The sequence below is a fragment of the Maniola jurtina genome, chromosome 10 (genome assembly GCF_905333055.1).
Source record: "Maniola jurtina chromosome 10, ilManJurt1.1, whole genome shotgun sequence".
Lineage (NCBI taxonomy): Eukaryota > Metazoa > Arthropoda > Insecta > Lepidoptera > Nymphalidae > Maniola > Maniola jurtina.
Genome location: NC_060038.1, coordinates 14,058,757 through 14,076,093, shown reverse-complemented (window position 1 = coordinate 14,076,093; position 17,337 = coordinate 14,058,757). Strand labels below are relative to the sequence as shown.

At 37.0% G+C, this 17,337-nt stretch overlaps 1 protein-coding gene across 1 annotated transcript; it reads right to left on the bottom strand.

Annotated features, from left to right (window-relative positions):
- Positions 1–367: 367 nt before the first annotated feature.
- On the bottom strand, positions 368–9,583 carry LOC123868749 (synaptic vesicle glycoprotein 2A-like). Its single transcript, XM_045911343.1, has 10 exons — positions 9,478–9,583; positions 7,816–7,974; positions 7,160–7,322; positions 5,153–5,274; positions 4,237–4,481; positions 3,341–3,489; positions 2,649–2,811; positions 1,571–1,854; positions 878–1,005; positions 368–595 (listed from the first exon to the last, which is right to left on the bottom strand). The coding sequence occupies exons 1-10, from the start codon at positions 9,527–9,529 to the stop codon at positions 546–548; spliced, it is 1,515 nt and encodes a 504-aa protein (XP_045767299.1). The 5' UTR covers positions 9,530–9,583; the 3' UTR covers positions 368–545.
- Positions 9,584–17,337: the final 7,754 nt, after the last annotated feature.

Below are 17,337 nucleotides of genomic sequence, written 5' to 3'. Positions count from 1 at the left end.
ACATAACTCTGAAAAGTTAGAGGTATATGCCATAGGTCGAACCCTGAACCACATGAAAGCTTATCAACGCTTTTAGCGAGGGAGGCACGAGAAGATAGTATTGTAACCGATATCAAACATTAGCAAGCTGAACTGGCAGTGGGCACTGGGAATGTCATATCTGTCGTAGCACCTACGACTGACAAGGCCGATGTGTTCTGGAGTAGAGGCCACGTACCGGTAAGCGCAGTGAAGAGCGATCTCCAGATCGCTACACCGATGATCTGAAGAAGGAGGCGGGAAGTGGGTGGATGTCTTAAAAAGGCGGAGGACCGTATGACCAGGAGAGGTTGATGTGTGAATGAACGTGAAGATAAATAAAATAAACTTTACAAACTAAACTTTTATTTTCTTAATATTAAACATAATGTACATAATAATTTCACGGACATAAATTCACTCTATTATAAATATAATATGTTGGTATAGTTATTATAACTAATGTCTTATTGGTACTAAAATCACAGATTATTAATAACATAAGTCCTATAACTAATACCTGTAAGTTAACGCACTGGTTTGTCTGGTGGAAGGAACCAAGCCGCGACAACACTTGCTGAAAAAAAAACAAAATAAGTCAAAAAGCTCGAAAATCCCATATTGTAATTACTAAAATACATACAGTCCGCTGAAAGACAGACAGACGGTCAGACGGACGGACGGACAAACGGATGGAAGGATGGCGAGCGCAGGCTTAGTAATAGGGTTCCATTGGCACCTTTTCAGTAAGAGACCCTAAAAACTACTTTTGTGATGTACCTAACAACTCTCAGGATGAAACTAGCAACCCCATAGGGTTGAAAAATGTTGATGCAAGCTATAATAATGTGATACTAACTGAAAACAACGATGGACCACACGTAGAAGGTGGTATGGCAGTGGTAGAAGATGAGGTTGCCAACCACATTGATGCCAACGAACGTACTGGATCGCGCCACCATTATGCTGAGGCAAGCAACCATGCCCCTGAAAGTAACATAAACTTTTAAAAACTGGGCAAGCGCTCAGAGCTGCACCCGGTAGAGTTCAATAGTAGCTAATGCTCATTAGTTGCCAAAAAATTTGACAGTTATTATTTCGTAAATAGTATTTTATTCCCAAAAACAGTCTAAGAATGAAAACAATTTTTTTTTGGCTCTCGCTTTTCATGTTTAGGAGTTACTCTAATTTTTGTGGAGTTACTCTGATGGAGAATATAATATAGTGTTCATCAATTAATTTAAAATATTTCCTGATAAATAAAGCTTATTATAAAGTAAGCGACTTCTTTGACAATTACAGCAGAGGCGGGACGTCTTCCTACTAACCCGAAAATTGGTGTGCCCGAACGGGGTTTCAATATTGTTATAATATAATTGTAATTATTGAAATCATTGTAAATAATCTGCCTCTATGTAACAGTAACAAGTTTTTGTAACCGTGTTCAACTTTTTAGCTCTCGTGGTTAAATTTTCAAAAGGCTGTGATATACAGACAGACGAATTGTACGAAACTATTGTTTTACTACGGAGCTAGTCGAAATGTAACTCACCTACAAGAAGTAGGATATAAATCCACAAAGTAAGACGCCAATATTCCCATTCCAAGATTCGTGCAAGTAAAGGCCATCAAAAGGAACACGCTGGAAATCAGTTCAGGCATCAAACCCAGCAAAGCACCACTTATTGTGGCCATGGACAGGATGGATATGAGGACGATTCTCCTCCACCTCATGAGGTACGAGATGACGAAGTTGAGGACGGAGTAAATGCACTGCGCAGCCACTAGGGTGATGATCACGTTGTTCTCGATGTAGCCGAGGCAGATTTCTGGTGTCTGGAAAATAATGATCCAATTTTTTTCATTAAATAGGCAAGCGGTGCAATTATAATAAATATAAGGTAATTTTACGGATCGGCCAGTTAAAACAATCATGTGTTGCTCTGAATTAAGAGAAACGACATTAAAGTTTATACTTTCACTAAGTTAATTGTTTATTAATGAATTTTGATTGTTTCAATTTAATCTTTTCGCGTCAGTAATCCCATGTTATAACCTCCAATCTTGTCAAATGCTTTGTAACTTCAAAACACAAACAAGTTACAATTCGCTGACAAATGACAGTCTTATTATCGACCGCGGCAAAATTGAAATTCAAAGATTACTAAGAAAACGGGAATGTATTTCCTTTACATAAATATTAGGTGATGATGTAGCCTAAGCTGGAGCGCACTTGCCTCCAAAAACAGAATTAAACGTAAAGTTGACAAATATTTAGTGCATTGGGGGTTCTTTGAATCATGGAAGTATGACCAAAAAAAAGAATAGCAAACAAAATAACTAAATAACTATCAGGAGATAGAGTAGACAGAGTATACAGCCGAAATGTGGAAGATTGAAGAACGCTGCGTTTGATTTCATAGGGCATCCATTGTATTAAATGTACTTATGAAATCACGAATTCTTCGAATCTTAGAGCACAAAGAGGTTAGAGAACTCAAAAATGCATAGACGGTATATCCAATAATATAAGATTGTTTTTAAACCCAGATAAGATTTATTTAAAACTTAATTTTATGGGTACAAAGTAACTACGTAATACAAAACGTTATCTGTTGAGATGAACTTACCACAGCAGTAGTATTTGAAGAAGTTAAAGTTTCATTATGGACCTTAGCCTCCTCCTTCATATTGATCAAGGTACAAATATCCCCAGCAGATGCAGCATTCTGGCTCAAAGCCACTCTTACTAAGTTCATGATATAAGGCAGCCACACTAGAAGACTGTTGTTACTGAAAAGAAAATGATATTGAATTACGAGGCATTAACATCGTAGTCGTAGGTATTATGTAATAAAATACTACAAAAGATGCAACTTTCGACAGGAGTATCACTGTAGATTTTTTGATGGTTCTTCTCGTTCAACAACGTTCTAAATCATACGAAATGTATCATCACTTTCACCATCTCAAAGTCAGCCCACTACAGAGTGAGAATACTCTCTCAAAATAAAAAAGACTTAAAAGCCTTAGACCAAAGTTCATTAGGCTGACCAAGTGCGAATGGTGAACTTGACTTACCGGCGAAAACAGTAAGAAAAACTCTGAGGCATGCAGGTTTTCTCACGGTGTTTTCCTTTACCGCTAAAGCAGGTGATAAGTATTTAATTACTTATGCTGCACATAGTTCCAAAAAGTTAAGAATCAAAATCTGGTACCCCCGAATAGGAGGCTTTCAGTCTTAACCACTAGGTTATCCCCGCTTTTCAATATAGCCTTACACGTATAAAGTTCCGATATAAAGAACAAAAACCTGTCTCACGTGAAATACACGATGGAGACTATGAAGTAGAGCTGCACGGTCCTCCATAGCATGGGGGGTCGGAACAGAGGCGCCCCTTGCTCATACAATGCACGGGTGAAGCTGATTGGCTTCTTTGCTACTGCGTCTTCTAAGTACAATGAGGTTACCTGAAAAAGGTTTTTATTACTCCTTACATTGGTTTTTATGACTACCTCTCATTATTAGTTTTTTGTGAGGAAATCCAGCATGGATACCACCGGCCACGGGGAAGCACAATGGTTATGTTGGACTCCTACCGACTAAAAACCTCACGAAGTTCCATCCCACCGTCTGATGATGGAGCACAAGTTACTCCGCCAGCGGATGTCCATCGCAGCAGACTCACCACTAGGACACTACGTGCCTCCAAATACCGACCTCAATTAACATGTGGCTTAGTTGTGACAGTTCATATCATTCGATTGTGCTAGATAAGAAAAATTTGCCCAAATCCGTACTTGGATGGGTGTTTGACACGCAAAGAGATCTTACGTTTGCGCAGTGCTCTAGGCTTTCCAATGAGCTGGTCAGTTTAAGACACTCCATAGGTCAAACTGCCCGCTTTGATCCAATCAGTTGGAACAAGGTGGTATACAAAATTGCTCTAGCCCAAAGGTGAGACTAAATACACCCTAAGTGGTCGGATTTGCGCTTTATGGAGTCCCTTGTCGGGGGCGCATAGTACCGCTTAGTTGGGCACCCCACGCTTTTTGAGACTGATTTAGCTTTACTTTCCAAGTACCCTATCCCCACAGATATCTACCCACCTACCACAGATAATGTCTGTCCACCTAATGGTGCGTCTACCAACCCTGCACTTTCCAGTACGATTTGACGAGTAGATCTAGGTAAAAATATGTAAAATAGTTACCAACCCCAAATTCCTCCTTGGTGTTTCGATTATTGATCGCATGCATAGACTTCAGCACCTCTAAAGCCTCGTCATTCTTGCCAGAGTTTGCCAAGAACTTGGGGGACTCGTGGAAGAAGCTGATGGCAATGCCTCCGAGCCCCGAGGGTATTGCCAGCACCACGATCAGCAGGCGCCAGGGTGTGAAGTTTATTCCAAGTAGAGGAATCTCCAATTTGAAATGCAGGAGGAGGGTTGGGTATGTGACAACTGAAAATAAAAAAAATTGTCGGTTAATCCCTGAGACGTGATTTAGGAAATTATCTAACATGAGTCAAAAGCAATTAAGAAATAAATGGTCAACTATACCATGCGGTGATAAAGACGCTGACTTTCTTTTCGGGGGATCGTGGGTTCGATACTGAGCTCCTCTAATTTTTCAGAGTTATATGTGTTTTAAGTTACAAATAAATGCCACTTGTTAATCGTGAAGGAAAACATCGTGAGGAAACCTGTATGCCTGAGAGTTCTCCATAATGGTCTAAAAGGCGTGTGAAGTCTGCCAATACACATTTGTTCAGCTCGTTGGACCGTGGTGGAATCAGTGTTGCGATTATGAGACTGCGGCCCTATGGAATAACAATTTTTGAGAGCTTCACCCAACACGTTTTTTTTTAAATAAAAATAGCGAGAAAACGAACAGGCAGGGTAGCATTAACATTTGCAGTACCAGAGGAACCCTCAATGCCGTTGCCAGCTTTAATAACCCCGTGTTGTAATCTATTGGAAAAACCGCAGAAGGGAGTTGAATCACCGACACAGTTTGGATGGCAAAAAGGATCTGGCACAAAGAGCGGTCGAAGTGCACCAGGCACCCAGGCACCCAGGATGTTTAGAATAGCCGTTCTGTATATTTAATGCAATGGTAATAGCTTACTCACGAGCTGCAATGCCCGGTGACAGAATGAGGAGACAGGTGATCAGGAGCATGTACTTGCTCCTCACTCGCTGAATACATGACTCCCCCAGCAGGGTGTATGTGACGGAGTTGGCTGCACAAGAACTGAAAAGAAAGGCATATTATTTCCGATATAAAAATATCCAACTCGAAACGATATTTGCAGTGATTCTTCCACAAAGCTTTAGCGTATTCACATCCTTTTCTTACCAATATAATAAGAAAAGGACAGACAAACTTAATTTAATTTAAAACTGTTGAACCTCGTCACTTTAGGTGCCAGTCTAGAGCATTCTGTTTTTTTGTAGAATAGCACTAAATTTAGATTCTTTAATTTAAAATTTAAATCACACTAATATTATAAAGGCGAAAGTTTATATGAGTGTGTGTGTGTGTGTGTGTGTGTTTGTGTGTGTGTGTATGTTTGTTACTCCTTCACGCAAAAACTACTGGACGGATTTGGCTGAAATTTGAAATGGAGATAGATAATATCCAGGATTAGCACATAGGCTACTTTTTATCCCGGAAAATCAAAGAGTTCCCACGTGAATTTTAAAAAACCTACATCCACGCGAACGAAGTCGCGGGCATCAGCTAGTTTATACTAAAAGTCTTTTATTTAAAGTTCTCTTTCCGTCTTTTTTCAGCAATTTTAAAAAGAAAAAGATGCAGATATTTTAAATTTAGTTTAGAGATACGATTTAGAGCGACATCATTGTCTAAACTCTCAAAATATGATCTTAATCATTGATAATACACTAATATCTGCTAATCTAAATACTAGAAATAAAAATAATCTCAAAATGGCCACTTCTAGGCAAAGTAAAATTAGCGATTCATTTATATTGGCAATTGTGTATGTTCTTACAGTTGAGTTTATTGTAAAAACGTATACATTTAACGACCAATTGCCAGAAGACATAATATTGGACATGTCTCAAGTCGTAATAAAGAAAAATTAAAAACACGACTGTCCTGCCAAAAACAAAAAAAACCGACCAAGTGCGAGTCATACTCGCGTACCGAGGGTTCCGTTCTACAGAAGAAGTAAAACGGTAAAAATCACTTTTGTTACCGAACCGTAAAACCACTGATTTTACAATCGCCCCCGAGCGTAAAACTAATTTTGTTTTTCGCTTTGTTACCAAGATGAATAGTACATACATGGGGTCTGAACTTATACTAACTACTATCTAATTTTACACTTCTTTTTTTGGACAGTTGTGTAAAAATAAATAGTTCGTAGTAGCCTTTCAAAACCTAGGTATTTTAATCCAAGCGGACAGTACAGAGCGATATCAGAAAAAAGTGATTAGAGAAATGATTTTTATCGCGTTTATGGAGAGAATTTAGCATAAGTGAATAATTATGTGATTTATTGTTCTGTTTTAGTGATCATAAAAAAATACATGAACAGTGCCTAAAGTGCATAATAATCAATTGCAGTGCTTATGCAAAAATTGCTATTTTTACACACTCGTGCTGTTAACAAGATCATGACATTCGCACAATGGAGAAATACTGGACAATTAATGCGGGAACTTATTAATTTGACCCACATCTGTTGAAGCTTGAACCACAACAAAATAATTAGTTTCAGCAGTGTAATGATACTCATCAATTAACGGGTAGGTACGTCGAAGATCAAGTCGACCACCAGACGATCTACTTAATAAAATTTTTTCAACTGACTGACAGACACAGAGGTTTATAGAAGCTTGCACAGGAGTTCCTTAAATAACGTTGAGCACGAAAAAAGACTTTTTGCATCCCTAAGTTAGTTAGTTAAATAGGCGCTTCATCTATCCGACTACCTATCGTAAATGTAGGTATTTTTCCATGGGCAGGATATTTTAACGCCAAAGCGAGCATCGCTTCCAGACAACTTCAACATACTACGTAACTAGCCTCGGCCAAATCTTCTCGCCAGATCTAGAATATTATGTTAAAGAAAAAAATATTACAAACTAATATAATACAAACAACTTACAAGCAAACAGAGAAGAACTTGATGAGGCCCAGCAGTAACCAGTTGGTGGCAAAGCTTGACAGACACGAGAGAACGAAGGCTGTTTGCATGGACACCAGGAGGGAGAACCTTCGACCACGTGTGTCGGAGATGTAGCCCCAGATGTAGGAAACTAGGAGGATTCCTGAAAATAAAGTAATGTAGTTTTAATTACAATAAAACCGTAATTATTACTCTAGGACATCTATGATAATTTTATCCTGAAAATCAAAATCAAAGCTTTTTTTTTGGTACAAAGTAAGAGAATTTTTTGTCAATGTTACTCCATAAATGCTGCCACCACTAGACCAAAGTCTGGCCTGATGGTCATGCCCGTTTTGGCCAGCAGAACAAGGCCACAGCAGAAAATTATCAGAATATTCTGAAGATAAATACGGCGTGTGAGGTGAGCATTCCCTTCTGGAACACTGGGATTGGGATGTTGAGTTCGAACGCTGTAGTCATCATCAGGCCACTGTGAGGACTGTTAGGCATTTCGTGTTAATTTCTTGGAACTAAATGTTAAGGTCGCTGCTGCTGCCACCAAGCCAAAGCCGATCAGGCCACATATTGTAAGGACTAGGAGGATTTAGACCATTTTCTGAGAATAGATTTAGTGGAAAGGGAAATAAGCTTACCAATATAAGGCAGTGAAGTAAGTATCCCTCTCTGGGGTACTGTGATGTTGAGGTCGCACGCTGCTGCCACCACCAGGCCAAAGCCGAACAGGTCCACGCCGATGGCCAACAGGATCAGGCCACATGTGAGGACTAGCAGGACATTATAAAGACCGTTGCCTGTTGGACAATTTAAAATCACATTTTAATTTTTTTTTACATGTTGTAACCACAAATTCACGGTTTTCGGATTTTTTCGTTTACTTGTGCAATAAGACCTACCTATCTGCTTTTCATGATTCTGGGTCAACGGGAAGTGCTCTATAGGTTTCTTGACAGACACGACAGACGGACAGACGGACAGACAGACAAAGTGATCCTATAAGGGTTCCGTTTTCCTTTTCAGGTACGGAAGTCTAAAAAAGCACTAGTGATCTGTGCAAATTCAAAAATTATGGGGAAACTTAATTCCATGCAATGTACGAAGTTAGTAGAATCAACTAGTGTTTGTCTGTATATTTTTAAAATTTGTGAAAATCTGTATTATTACTTTCTGAATTAAATATACTAGTGTTTTAATTTAATTTATTTGTACTTTATATTATAAACAAAGGAATACTATACGTAGATATTTTCATGTAAAGTAAATATAGTTAAACAATCATTGTATTTTCGCAATTAGTGGCTATGGAAACTAAACAATGATCTCTAATTATGTATTTGTTTTATATGGTTGTTTGTTTTATATGGCGAAAATGACGTCACAAAAATTAACAATACCTCTAATCTATACTTTTATTTTTATACATTTAAATAAATAAAATTGAAGTGTCTGTCTGTAATTTCAAAATAACTACCCCATATTAAGCTCATATTAGGTTATTTGAACTATACTATAACTGAATCACACGTTTTTAAAATTTTTGTCTGTCTGTCTGTTTGAACGGGCTAATCTTCGGAACGGCTGAACCTATTTTGACGGGACCTTCATAAGCAAGAAGAGGATTAACCAAGGAGTTTTGCTATTTTTAACCGACTTTCAAAAATGGAAGAGTTGTGTTTTTCTGTCTATGTACACCGAAATCTCCGAGATTTCTGAACCGATTTGCGTAAATTTTTTTCAACGAATTCTGTACAAAATTGCGTCAGTTTTTACAAAATTTGGTATAGAAATACCTCGCATCCCGGGGACGGGCTATTACGGTACTTTGGTCCTGGAAAATCAAAGGTTTCCAGGGGATTTTCAAAAACCTGAATCCACGCCGGCGAAGCTGCAGGCATCATCTAGTTCTAGCTATAAGGAATCAGCATCGAATGGTAAAACATGGAAAGAGTGGGTTTATTTTTAAAAATTAACGTAAAAAGATTAAATTCACAAAATTAAGTATTGGCATGTCTGTGCCTAACGAAAGTTTGTGCATTTCCATGGTTATTATATTCTGAGATTTACCGATCACAAAAAATCACTGTAGTTGTGATCATTGACAGCAATACTGAAAAACCACAAATCACAAAACTACCAGGAAACAAAAAGGGGAATACAATCAAGACAATAGCAATTAATGTTCCTTTGTCAACACAGTCGCTGTCATAAACTACTTACCGCACTCCCAATATAGGTAATAATAACACCATTATGTGACTAATGAAAAGACTATAATAAGAATATTATGGGCACGGTACCAGTTTTTTCCAGTGCATCCTCGAATGGCGTTGATTCAAGTTTTTCGGCCATGGCGGTTGCGCGGTCGCGTCTTGGACAAGTGGAAGGCGACTGAATGAAAGCTGCTGAAACATTTTCAAAGTCACGGTAGGCGAGACGTACAGTAGGGCTAATAAACGCTGTACAAACGCACGTTTAACTTCGAAATATATTAATTAGATGACTTCGCTCGCTTGGTAGTTGGGTAGTTTAATTTTTTTTTAATGATTTTCCGAGATAGAAAGTAGCCCATTTTATTTTCCAGGTCTTTAAGTATATCCATGCAAAAATATCACGTCAACCCGTTGCTCTATTGGAGCTTAACAAACCAGCAAACAAATATACTTTAGAATTAGTTAAAGTGGTTGTAGTCCATTTCAAAAATTAATGTAAGTAAATAAATACAACTGATTGTATTGACTGACCTAACCAAACCTTTGAAAATGATTTCATTGGCTCAAAATGTAATATCCGAATTATTTAAAAATAAACTAACGTCTAGAATATTTGTATTTTTGAACTTGTATTCATTATAGGAGTCACAAACGGGTTGTATTAATTAATATTGTGTAGTGTATAGTCACAGTATAAAGAAAAGTCCGACACCTTTGGTCTCGTGGTAAATGACAATCACGACGAATCTTCCACATAGGGCCATAACTACGTAGGCCAGTTTTTTGGTCGCGCTTACCACACGATTACTCTGCCTAGACGGCTTTGTCGAAACTCTCTATGTAAAACCATATCCTCACTCTGTGTACGGTGTAGCGTCGAAGATTGCAATAAATGCATACCCGCGACTTTTCAATTCAGTGTACGTCCAACCTTTTTCAATTCTAGTACATTTCAGAGAAAACTCACACGTTCACGTAACGTAAACAACCAAAGTTTTCCCTTGCACCCAATCCATTGCTGTTTTAAACTATTATTTTAATTTAGTAAGTAGTACATTACAAGCAATGTTTAATACGAGAAAGGGCTAAGAAATATTATAGAGTGTGGCATTCAGCCAAAATGGAACTAAATCGAAGATGCAAGGCCAATGAAATCGACGCACCATTTACACAAAAATATTAAATACGTCATTGCAAAAGTTTTGGTTCCGCGCGAACTTCAGAGACTTGGCAAGGTCCACCTCGTAAATAGTAGTTTTGAGAATGACCTATTTGGTGTGTTTTCTTTTTATATCAGTACCTAACGATTGTATGTATCTCGAAATATCTTTCGACATTTGTTTAGGGGTGATCTAAATTAAATTAGTCATTACATCTTTTAAACACGTTTTTACATTGTTTTATATACCTACTTAAGAGTGTTTCATCGATAAAATCAAAGAAAAGTAGAATGTACCTAACTACCTAATTTTGAAGTTTAAAATACGTACAAATTATAAGCATGACTACGGTATGGCATATTATTGTAAATTGAATACTTAAAAAGAGCAACCGCCGAGTTTCTTGCTGGTTCTTCTCGGTAGGAACGGCATTCCGAACCAGTGGTAGATTATTTTGACGATTCGAAAGCACTTGTAAAAGTTTAATTGAATAAAAATAATTTGAATTGGAATTTGAACCCAATGTAAGAATGTTTTGACACAAACCTTGACACAAACTTGACCAGTTCCATGACGTAAAATTGTCTTACAATTCTTTACATAATGATTACTTTATTTTTAGTTAGTATGGCATGACGATCAATCAAACACATCCTGATAAGAGTTTGCCCTGGTCATAAGAACCTGTATCGGTTCATGGTAACTGGAAACTGATAAGGGGTATAGGTTTAATGATATTGCCATACCCTTCCAAGTTACTTCCGCTACTATCTTAGACTGCATCATCACTTACCACCTGAAGCTCGATTCCGTGAAACCTGCATCAATCGTTATTACAATCGCAATTTTTGTTATTGGCTTTTATGCTATTCTTGTTGCAATAATGCATCGAAGCCACAGAATTAGGAAAAGCCTTCTTATTAGGATTTTTGTGATTGTAGCCAATAGTGAGCGAGCGTCAACCAATTAGAGTGATTGCGATTGTGACATTGTAGCAGTCAATCTACCGCAATCGAACCGGAGTAGCTACTCATGAGCTACTCGATTGCAGTAGATTGACAGCTATGACACATATGACGGCTAGAATGACAGGCAAGTTGCCTAGGAAACACCTAAATAGAGCGAACACCTCATTATTAGTATGTACCTATCTATAAAGGCCTATTTATGTGTAAGATTCGTGCGCGTGCGCAGAAATGGTTCCACACTACGATTTTAAGGGGCATGAGACGGGCCATCCCGCGAAATTCAAATTAAATTTGGTTTTTCGCATTTTTTAAACTAATACGACAACGTAGGGTTATGGCATTTTCAATTGCGACAATGGCAGTATCATCCTCACAGGTTTATATAAAAATCTTTACTTGAAAGGGTACAATTTTAGAAATTTGCTCTAGTATCGACTAATGTGTCAGAATTAGTCGATACTACAGCTAATTTCTTAACCTGGACCCTTGCGAAATGCGAAAAACCAAATTAAATTTGAATTTCGCGGGCAGGCCCATCGTTTCCAACTTAAATCTAAGTAACGTTGATAGAAGTGGTGACGCTACCAGCGGTTAATCCGCCGCTAAACTGTTTGCGCAAACAAGCGGACGCCAGGACGTGAGGTACCCGCTATAAAGTTGTATATACATTTTTGGTAGCGCAATTGGTTACGCCGCCACTGGTGTTCTTGTGAGACATTGTCCGAAGAAAGAAGCATTCGAAGCATCTTTTATTAACCCCCGACCCAAAAAGAGGGGTGTTATAAGTTTGACGTGTGTATCTGTGTATCTGTGTATCTGTGTATCTGTGTATCTGTCTGTGGCATCGTAGCGCCTAAACGAATGAACCGATTTTAATTTACTTTTTTTTGTTTGAAAGGTGGCTTGATCGAGAGTGTTCTTAGCTATAATCCAAAAAAATTGGTTCAGCCGTTTAAGAGTTATCAGCTCTTTTCTAGTTTTCTTGTAGAAAAGAAGGTTAGATAACCCTTAGGTTCATAATATTCAAGTGTCAATTGACAAATGTCAAGCTGTCAAGATGGACGTTGCCTAGATATACATAATTATTTATTTGAAAATGATTTGTCGGGGGTGTTGAAAATTTTTAATTTACACTTGTTGCTAACAGCCGTTCGTTTTCAAATTAATTAATACTGCCTGATGAAAATAAAAAGCAGAGTTGATGTTATGCCAAATTCCTTGTAAGGTTGATGACGACGACAGGGGCCTTCTCCGGTTGGTAGAAGGCCAAGCGATGTTACGAACCTCCTTACCCAGTTATGTTACCCCAGTGCTGCTCTTCTAGCCGGAATTTCACCCGTTAGGGCCCGCATCTTGGCTTAGGGCCCCGTGGGTAATAGTGTGTGCAAAAAGTTTAAAGAGCATTTTTTCAGGGTCCATTCAAGGGTCCATTTCCTAAAAGTCTCATGGATGACGCAGAGATAACTTGCATCCTGGAGACAGACATCATCATGATCAAAGTATCGCCGCCCCACCACTGAACATGGGTCTCCTTTCAGAATGAGAAGGGTTTAAGACCCAGTGAATGTCTATTTTGTAATCCCGGAGAAAAAAATGTGTTTTATCTGTTTTTTCGACTCTTTATAGTGATGTGGTGCAATTGAAATGAAATAAGTAAGAGTAAGTAGGTATGGCTTGATTCTGACTTTATGAGTTTTACATATTATTATAAAAAATCCTTAGGTAAATTATTTTTTGTATTTTTCGATGATTTTATGTTACCATAAATAAGTCCTTCAAATAATATATGTAATTAGTGATATTTTTAGTCTCGTAATCACACATTTCGTATGTTTATTTTACTCGTTATGCATAAAACATTATTTTATTAACGACTAGCTGTGCCCGCGACTTCGTTCGCGTGGAATAGTGACTTTTCGGGCAGCATATACTCTGTACGTTAAAAATGTTCGCCGTGATTCTTTAAATTGACATAACTTTTTTATTTATGAACCGATTGACATGAAATAAACACTAAATGTTTAGTGAAGCTTACTACAATATATTAGTGAAAACCGTATCTAAATCGAATAAGCCGTTTCTGATAGCGTGCACAAACACACAGACAAACAGACAAACAGAAAAAAAAATTAATTACAATTTCGGGTTCGGCATCGATATAATAACAACCCCTGCTACTTTTTTTATATATTTCCATTGTACAGACACCACTTTTCTACAATTTTATTATATGTATAATAGATAGATGTGAACCGCATTCGGCACGTGAGGACAACACTATTTTTGCTAAGCTGGTATCATTAATTTAAGTTTGACATTTCTAGCTGTCATTTTAGTCTCCGGGATTAAAAAATAGACTTGGCCTATATTAAAGGCAGATCTTTAATGGGTGCTTCCTAGGCGGCTTATATGAAAGTTCCTGTCAATTTAACTAGAATTCAGACCGGATGTCGATCTATCGCAACTCCATGAACACAGTTAATTAGGGACGAGGAAGTCATTATTAGATAATAAGCTACTTTCTTCTTGTGGTGTTGTGTCTATTCATCAAATATTGGCTCCTCTACGATTCTTGATTGCGATTTGCTTGGTTGTTGGTATTTGTTATGATTATCCATACTAATATTATAAATGCGAAAGTGTGTCTGTCTGTCTGTCTGCTACGCTTTCACGGCTCTACCGCTGAATCGATTTTAATGAAATTTTGTACAGACTTAGGATACATTCCGGGGAAGGACATAGGCTACTTTTTATCCCGGAAAAACAAATAGTTCCCGTGGGATTTCTAAATACTCATCTGCTTGATCGATTTGTATGAAAGGTACCGAGGTAGCTTGCGCCCCTGTAAATTGACGTAGGCAACCTTTTATCCCGGAAAATCAAACAGTTCCCAGGGGATCTTTAAAAACCTAAATCCACGCGGACGAAGTCGCGGGCATCCTCTAGTATCTAATAAAGTAGGTATTATTGTTCAAAATAATAATATGAACTAATATGTTTATGATATTGCATGTCCACGCACGTAAGTGGAGGTTATCACATTGAAGTCATAATCACTGATATAGGGAATCACCAAATATCATTAAAAGATGGACCTATCATTTTCATTTGCGTGCTCAGCCCGATCAGTTCAGTAGTTTGAACTGTGTTGATAGATCAGTCAGTCAGTCAATCAGCTTTTCCTTTTATCTTCTGGATAGTACAGTTTGGCGGTTAAGCCAGTAGCAAGTAGCCACAGCCATTTATAACAAGAAGTCATAAATTTCCTAAAATTGCCCTTGTTGATCATCGAACCCGGACTAAAATTACTCACCACTGCGCCAGCGCGGTACATATTTAAAAAAAAAACTCAAAAGGCTTTTCATCAAAGGACACTATTTATAATGAAATTATTAAATTATTTATTTATCCACAACTAATCTTTTCCTTCAAGTTAATACAGTAACAATAGTAACAATGTTAACAGTTTCGTCATTAGCTTAATAGACGAAATTAATTTTATTTATTTATTCTAAACGAATTCCTTCTAAGGAAGGAAAACCTTTTCCTTGAAAGACAACAGATTTGTTATATTTAAAGTGCGAATTGATTTGCTAGAGGGTTCCGTAACTCATATTTTTTTAATTAAACGAAAATATATACAGGAAAGTTCTTTATTCAAAAAATGCCATCAATCTTATCAGCCTGTGGACGTCCACAATTAAACATAGGCCTTCAAATTCAAAATATTTATTTAATTCATTCTTCCGCAGCCACTAACTATCATCGGACCACTTTTTATAGGCTTGCATTTGACAACACGCAAGATGATGAGGTCTAAATTAGAGCGCACTTGTCTAGAGTCAGTTTTTATGATATTAAAAAACGAAGACAGGTGATAGTACTTTCGCGTTTTTCTTTTGTGATTATCTGAAAAGATAATCACAAAAGACAAACGCGAACCAAATTAATTTGTTACAACTTTCTGGTACAAATAAGAAATAAAAAAGCCTGTATTTTATATGTATTGCATGTTAACATCTGACTGACACTACAGGTCAACGAACGTTGTGTAAATAAGTTTCACGGGGTAATTGCCGCTTCTTAGGCGGGACACTAACTTCAATTTTGCATGCAGGTTCTCTATTTATTGTAGACCCCCACTAAGAAATAATTTTATATTTTAATAGAAAAAACCCCAGCGAATTCCAGGTCGGTGAGATAGTATCTAATCTATAAAGATTTCGATAATAAAAAATATAGTGCTATTAGAAATTTCATTACGGATCTCCAAAAATAGTGTTTCTACTTTGGAGACATCCTAGACCTAATTAGACCCACTAATTAGGTGTTAAATAGACTATTTAGTATTTATCTGATTTTATCTTTCTATTTGATATAATCTTTTGATTTTATATTTTGAAAATCAAAGGGTTCCCACTTCCAACGAGATTTTTAAAACCTAAATCCACGCGGATGAAGTCCAGGGCATTATCTAAGTAGGATTATATTTTCTGGCCTAATACAATCAGAAATGAAGGCTTGTGGGACAAGGGCCAGCAACTTCCCGTGTTTCCCGGGGAAATAGCTCTGAAGCGATGGTGATGGGTCGGGCACATTTGGAAAGAGAGGAAGGAAACGCAGGACAGACAGACAGACAGACAGGCAAAAATTTTAAAAACGTGTTATTCAGTTTTGGTATCGTTCAAATTATATGAGCTTAATATGAGGTAGTTATTTCGAAATTACAGACAGACACTCCAAGTTTATTTATTAGTATAGATTTATGCTTTTATAAATAGGTACCTTATTTAATTTATTTTATTAATGAATATCGGCCTATAACACTAATTATAAACAAATAAACACATAGTTACCACATAGTATAACATTATTACCTAATTGAACGTCAATTACAATTAGGAAAGATGTTTGTGGGTCAACTAACGATATATACCTACCTACCGCCTAATACCGATTTAATCTTTTTGGAAGTTGGTAAATAATACTTACCCACTGAAATCCTATTAAATTCTATTCCGTAAAGAGATCCTATTTCGTAGGTGTGTCGGATATGAAACTACTATATTTTATAGGTAATTTTTATTATACAGGGTGTAATTAAAACGAAGACAGGTGATAGGGATCACTGATGATTACTGACAAGACACTGCAAAATCAAACATAGCTACAAGAAAGACATTTAAAGTAATAAATAAATAATAAGACTAGAAAGCAGAAAATAAAATTATTTAAGTTAAATGAAAATACTTACCTACCACGTTTTAAAACAGACTAAAAAGTGTAAAATAGATAGATAGATAAGTAATTTTAATAGTCTATTTGCGTCATCCATCGTGTTCTATTTTCATTCAGTTTTTATCACTGAATGGGTGTTTTTCGTATTCAATTCGTATTCGTTTGACGTAAAAATATAATAGATCAGTATTTTTACGTCAAAATCATATTTGATGGCAAAATACGAATTGTAAAAATACGAATGAGTGCACACGCGTAGCTACGTACATTTTGTAAGACGGTCGCGTTCAATCGTTTTTTCACGAATCACGAAAACGAATTGAATACGAATGATTGCATAAAAAAAAAATCGATTATATAGATTTTATCACACTTCACAATATCACAATCACACTAAGAATATTATAAAGGCGAAAGTTTGTGTGTATGTGTGTGTGTATGTTTGTTACTCGTTCACGCAAAAACCAGTGGACGGATTTGGCTGAAATTCAGAATGGAGATAGATAATATCCTGGATTAGCACATAAACTACTTACTTTTTATCCCGGAAAATCAAAGAGTTCCCACGGGATTTCGAAAAA

Excerpts from the sequence above, each read along its gene's own strand:
- LOC123868749 (XM_045911343.1), bottom strand. The coding sequence starts at position 9,529 with ATGGCCGAAAAACTTGAATCAACGCCATTCGAGGATGCACTGGAAAAA. Across the intron at positions 7,975-9,477 it reads GGATGCACTGGAAAAAACTG|GCAACGGTCTTTATAATGTC; the intron begins GTACCGTGCCCA and ends ATTGTCCAACAG. Across the intron at positions 7,323-7,815 it reads TACTTCACTGCCTTATATTG|GAATCCTCCTAGTTTCCTAC; the intron begins GTAAGCTTATTT and ends CTTTATTTTCAG.